The sequence below is a fragment of the Talpa europaea genome, assembly GCF_964194135.1.
Source record: "Talpa europaea genome assembly, chromosome: 4".
NCBI classification, from domain to species: domain Eukaryota; kingdom Metazoa; phylum Chordata; class Mammalia; order Eulipotyphla; family Talpidae; genus Talpa; species Talpa europaea.
The window spans coordinates 21206219-21211284 of NC_140070.1; the positions used below are offsets into that span (position 1 = coordinate 21206219).

Below are 5066 nucleotides of genomic sequence, written 5' to 3' on the forward strand. Positions count from 1 at the left end.
ACAATGCTCTTTAATGCAATTGTTCCCCTCTGCTCAATTCTCATGCTGCCCTGGTAAGTGAAAGCCAAGGCCCAACTGTGCCAGATTCCTGCTGCAAAGAAAGAAGTCACAGCCCATTCCAACTGGATCAAACACCCATAATCTCCCTTTCATTGACTCAAAGCAATCAAGGGCTGACTGTAACATTCAATCTGATGGTTGACACTTTTAGTCCTGGTAACTAGAAATATATACTTCACTGGAAAATGCAGTTGACTCCAAAATTCAAGAGTTCTCCATCTGCACTCTCAATCAGAAATAAAAACAAACAAAAGAATCATACATTTTACTAATCTGCTTGAAAACTGTTGATTCTTGGCTACTGGTGGGCAAATGCTCATATTGTTATCAATAGTGACCCAAAAATGAAAAACATATTTTTGTGCTACAAAACTTGGCCTGAATGATTGTTAGAAGAAAAAAGATTGCCTTCCAGTTCTGGTGGTTCTGTTGGAACTTCTAAGGCAGTTAGAAAGGAGCATTTAGCAGTCACTCCTCATAAGATGACCCAAGAGGAAGAAATAGTTTGACAACAGCAAAACAGGAGGCAATTGTGGGACAAAGCTATTCACAGACTTTTACCACAGGTTTGAAGCTCTATAGAAATAAAGAACAAGGCCTCCCTTGGTGGCACAGTGGTTGAGCACTGGGCTGCAAGGCTGCCCGCAGCCTCTGTAGCGCCAGTTCGATCCCCGGCCGCTGGGTTAGGTTCCCACTGCTCCCCTCAGCAGTGTATTTCATCAGTCTGCCTGTTCTGCTCCCCGCTCTGGCTCTGGTGCATTCTCTCACCCTCCCGCACTCCTGACTGTACCCAGTGCTTGTATAAATAAATAAATAAATCTTTAAAAAAAAAGAAATAAAGAACAAGTAACAGCAAGAGTGCTCTCATGACTCTTAATGCCAGCCCTCAAGCAACATTAAGGTACAATAGAAAATTTGGATCTAAAGGGAAAAAAACACTTATTTGAAAAACAGTGACATTCACAGGTAGTTACTTTTTTAGCAACTCTGTGAGCATTTGATCATGTGCCAGCTCCCTCAAGTAGTGTGCCTGCTCCACAGGAAAATCTAGACTGGGAGAGACAAAGATATTGTAACATAAGCCACGATGACATTATCGTCAAGAACAGCAATGTAAAGTGGTAGGAATAACCATACCCAAGAAACTCAAAATTCTCCTGGAAACACCTCATTTGTTTTTCTTTAGACATAGCCTTTGACTCTTCCCAGTTTGTCTCCAGGTACGACTTGAGTCCAGGTATTTCTTGTGTCGATGCAAGATTGTTTAACCAGATCCTGGAGTATTTACCCAATAGACATGGTCTCACAGTATGAAGCAATAAAACGACCTTCAGTCATGTTCTCTACAGAGAAGAATTGTACTTGATAAATTTTGTCATGCTCTGTATGAAACCAAGTACACCCTTTAAACTTTTAAGCTGTCTGGGAATTTGATCAATTACAAATGTGAGCAGGTTATGTAATCCGTGGTTGAAGCCATAGACTGTTGCAGGTGGTGCCCCCTGGATGGGGTTGCTGGTATAGAATAGATAGCCCCAGGGAAAATGCTAAAAAAAGTATCACATTTGGGGCATGGAGGAACCAATAAGAAATATAAGGGACTGCAGAAGGGGGAGCGGATGGATTCAGTCTTCGGAATTAAGCAGTTTTCAGATCTTCAGCATTTGGGGTCATTGGGTTTCGGCCCCCACCACACCAATCTTCCAGAAGGCTGCTGTGGGCCTCTAAAGGAGGAGCCCTCCCAACAGTCAAACTCAGAGAGGAAAAGTTTGGAGGCTTTGCAATTAGCAAAGGGACTGAAACTATTCCTGGTTTTGCTGCAGTTACAGCCTGGCAGAGAAGGCGAAGACCCGGAGCTGGGCGCCTGGCTGAGCTGCTTGAATGTGGCCATTTGTCAGGTCGTTCAGCCGCTGCAGCTGCCATTTTGAGTGTCACTTCTGGTGCTGCACTGGGACATCCTGGCAGCTCTGGGAGTGTCTCCTGTTGCATCTCCTGTTGTCTTCGTGAGCTGGAACCTGGCCTATTGCTTGGGAGAGGACCTCTGCATCTTCAGTGGTGGGAAGATGCTATCTTAGCTGCTTTTGTTTAGGCCTAAAAAAACTGGACACCGCTTTGGGTAAGGTAAACTCTTTGTTTTCCCCTGGTTTGTTAAATAAATCCCATTGTTGTTGTTCCCTGAGCCTCAGTAGTCTTGTAATTGTGCAGGTGGGTAAAGAACTCAGACAGTGACTGGTATACTATTTGGGCAGTGTACTTGGCCAGATTTAGTGCCCCTTGCTGCCCTGTATCAGTTAAACTCTTTTGGCCCAAAGTTTAAAAATAAAATGGTCTCTCCAGGACTGTTATATAAATGTAGGAAATTTAAGGATGCTGCTTAAATCGGAGAGTTTGAGACCCCTGGCATCAAGTCTCAGTAAAAATCAGGGCCCCATCTCAGTCTGCCAGACTGAGATTTAAAGATGAATGCACTGAGTTATTAGATAATTCTAACCTGGACTAATGGTAGGTGAGTCATTATATCGTAACGATTCACCTTATCATGGGAACAATTCCAGTGGGTACATTTGAAATCACCAGGGATCAGTGAATAAAAAAGTCATCATTATACTTAGCATGCACTAGCTATAAAGACTTGGGACATATGATAAACTTCTCAAGTTTTGGTTTTCTCTCTATAACCAAAGGGCTTTGGAGTTTCAGAGAGACTCAAACTTTAGTATGACTAAGACTCATTGGGACAGTTTGGTACATATGCAGATGCAGTAGATCTAGAATGAAACCCAGATCGCAGGTGGTTAACAAATGCTCCGGACATCCTGCTCCCAGGGCTTTAAAGCACACCTGTTGAAACAAAGAGATGTTCAAGACACCTGGGTTCCAACCATGGAGCATCCTAGTCAATCACTCACAAGTGAAGAAGCTATGCTTTAAGTTCTGGAAATACTTTCTTGCACCAAAGTAAAACAAATTCAGGTGACAAGTTTCCTGAAAATCTTTTTTATCAGTGATAAAATGGCATTTATTCAGCACCTACCACATTCACAGATGTAGTCTAAGAAGGTCATGTGGCACTACCTTTTAAATATAAGGAAATACAAGATACTTGGAGTCATTCATTTTATTTTTTTTAACATGCTATTGACAGCATATTTTCTTTTCTTTTCTTTTTTTTAAGATTTTATTTATTTATTTACACAAGCACCGGGTACAGTCAGAAGCATGGAAGGGTGAGAGGATTCACCAGAGCCAGAGGGTGAGAGGATTCCCCAGAGCGGGGAACAGAACAGGCAGACTGACGAAATACACTGCTGAGGGGAAGAGCAGGCACAGCAGGAGAGGTCTGCGTACCATGTGGGACCCTCACTGGCGGCCAGAGATTCAACCAGCGCTGCGGAGGCTGCAGGCAGCTTCGCAGCCCAACGCTCAACTACTGCGCCACCAGGGGAGGCCCGGAGTCATTCATTTTATTTATTTATTTTTTTTTTCAATTTAAAGAATTATTTAATGTGAATACATTGTGAATATATAATGTTGGAAAAAAAGTCGATGTATTAGCAAAATTTGTCTTGGGCTACTTGAAGTGTCCATGACTAAAAATACACCTGTGGTCTCTTCTTTACTTTATATTTGAGTGACCCATACCGCACCTCTTTGCGGCCTTTGATGGTTTTCACATATTTCATGCTTTGTGTTCTTCGAAGCCCTTTGTGTGTTAACATCTCATCATCTGAATACATTCCTTCCCCTTCTTCATCTGTTTTCTCATCTCCATCTTTCAGTGGAATTCCATAACCTGCTGATTCACTGGATGTTGGTTTACTTTTCTTTTTTATCCCAGGTAAAGGTTGGTATGGTCTCTGTTCCACAGGCTCCTCACCCTGGATAGCGGTCAGATCATGCATACTAAAACTTCGTAAACGTTCAGTTATTGCTCCTTGGCTCTTCACTGCTGCAGTGACAGCAGCAGTAGCGGCTAAGTTTAAACCTTGGCGCCCAAAGTTCACCATGGTCTCATAGCCCCGTTCCTTTGCTTGCACAATATAATCATCAATTTCCCTTTCCTTTGAAGAAAGAAGTGGATGAAGAAATTTTCTATATATTAAACTTGCTCCTTTGGTATAGGTAGAGAGCAGCCATATGACAAAAGCAATCTTAATCTCATAGTACAGGGGAAACCAAGCAACTGTTTGATCTGTTATTGTTTCAATCACAGTATAGAGAGCAAAAACAATCCAGTACATCATCCATCGAACATATTCCTTCACGTTTTTTGTTTTCACAGCTTTGTAGGAATAATAGGCAGGATAAAGCATTCCAAACACCAACACTACGGCTCTGGAGATCATCCAGGACACCATCTTCCCGGGGGCTTGAACCCCACCTGGGTGGGTGGGTGGGCGGGCGGCCGGGCGCGGCGGACCAGGCAGCCAACGGCAGGCCACGCGCTCGCCGGCTCCTCGTGCGCCCCGGGGCCGCGCTGGCGCCCTCCGGAGCCGGGCCCGGTGTCTCCGCGCGGCGGCCTGAGCTGCGCGGCGGTGGGTCCCCAACCCGTCCCCCCGGAGTCATTCATTTTAAAGAGTCAAATTCTTTCCAATTATGTCCCATACTTTACCTTGCATGTTCTACTAAGTCTTTTCTATAGAAAAGAAGATATTGTGGACCAACTGACCACGCCATTGTATATGGTCAGTCATTTAGTCACTGCATTCTGTGCTGCATTAAGTTGCCATTGTAGAAGTTCTATCATTGATTACCTGGTGCCATACCCAGTAAATCATATATATATATTAGAGGACATCCAGGCTGATGTGAACTCAAAAGTTACCTGTATGAAGCTTTTCAAAAGAACAGCAATGTTTTACTAGATGTGACAAACCATATAAAAGTTAAATAATGTCACACTTTATAAGCACTTCATTTAATACAACTGAACACATGGAGGGCATTGAAGATGATATTTAATTTTTTCCATATGTGGATTTAATACCACACAAAAGTTTCAGTCC

At 43.2% G+C, this 5066-nt stretch overlaps 1 protein-coding gene across 1 annotated transcript; it reads right to left on the reverse strand.

The window, feature by feature from the left end:
• Positions 1 to 3231: 3231 nt before the first annotated feature.
• LOC311170096 (receptor expression-enhancing protein 3-like) lies at positions 3232 to 4418 on the reverse strand (the record flags this gene model as incomplete). Its single annotated transcript, XM_084232447.1, has 1 exon — positions 3232 to 4418. The coding sequence occupies one exon, from the start codon at positions 4416 to 4418 to the stop codon at positions 3651 to 3653; it is 768 nt and encodes a 255-aa protein (XP_084088573.1). The 3' UTR covers positions 3232 to 3650.
• Between the last annotated feature and the right edge of the window lie 648 nt (positions 4419 to 5066).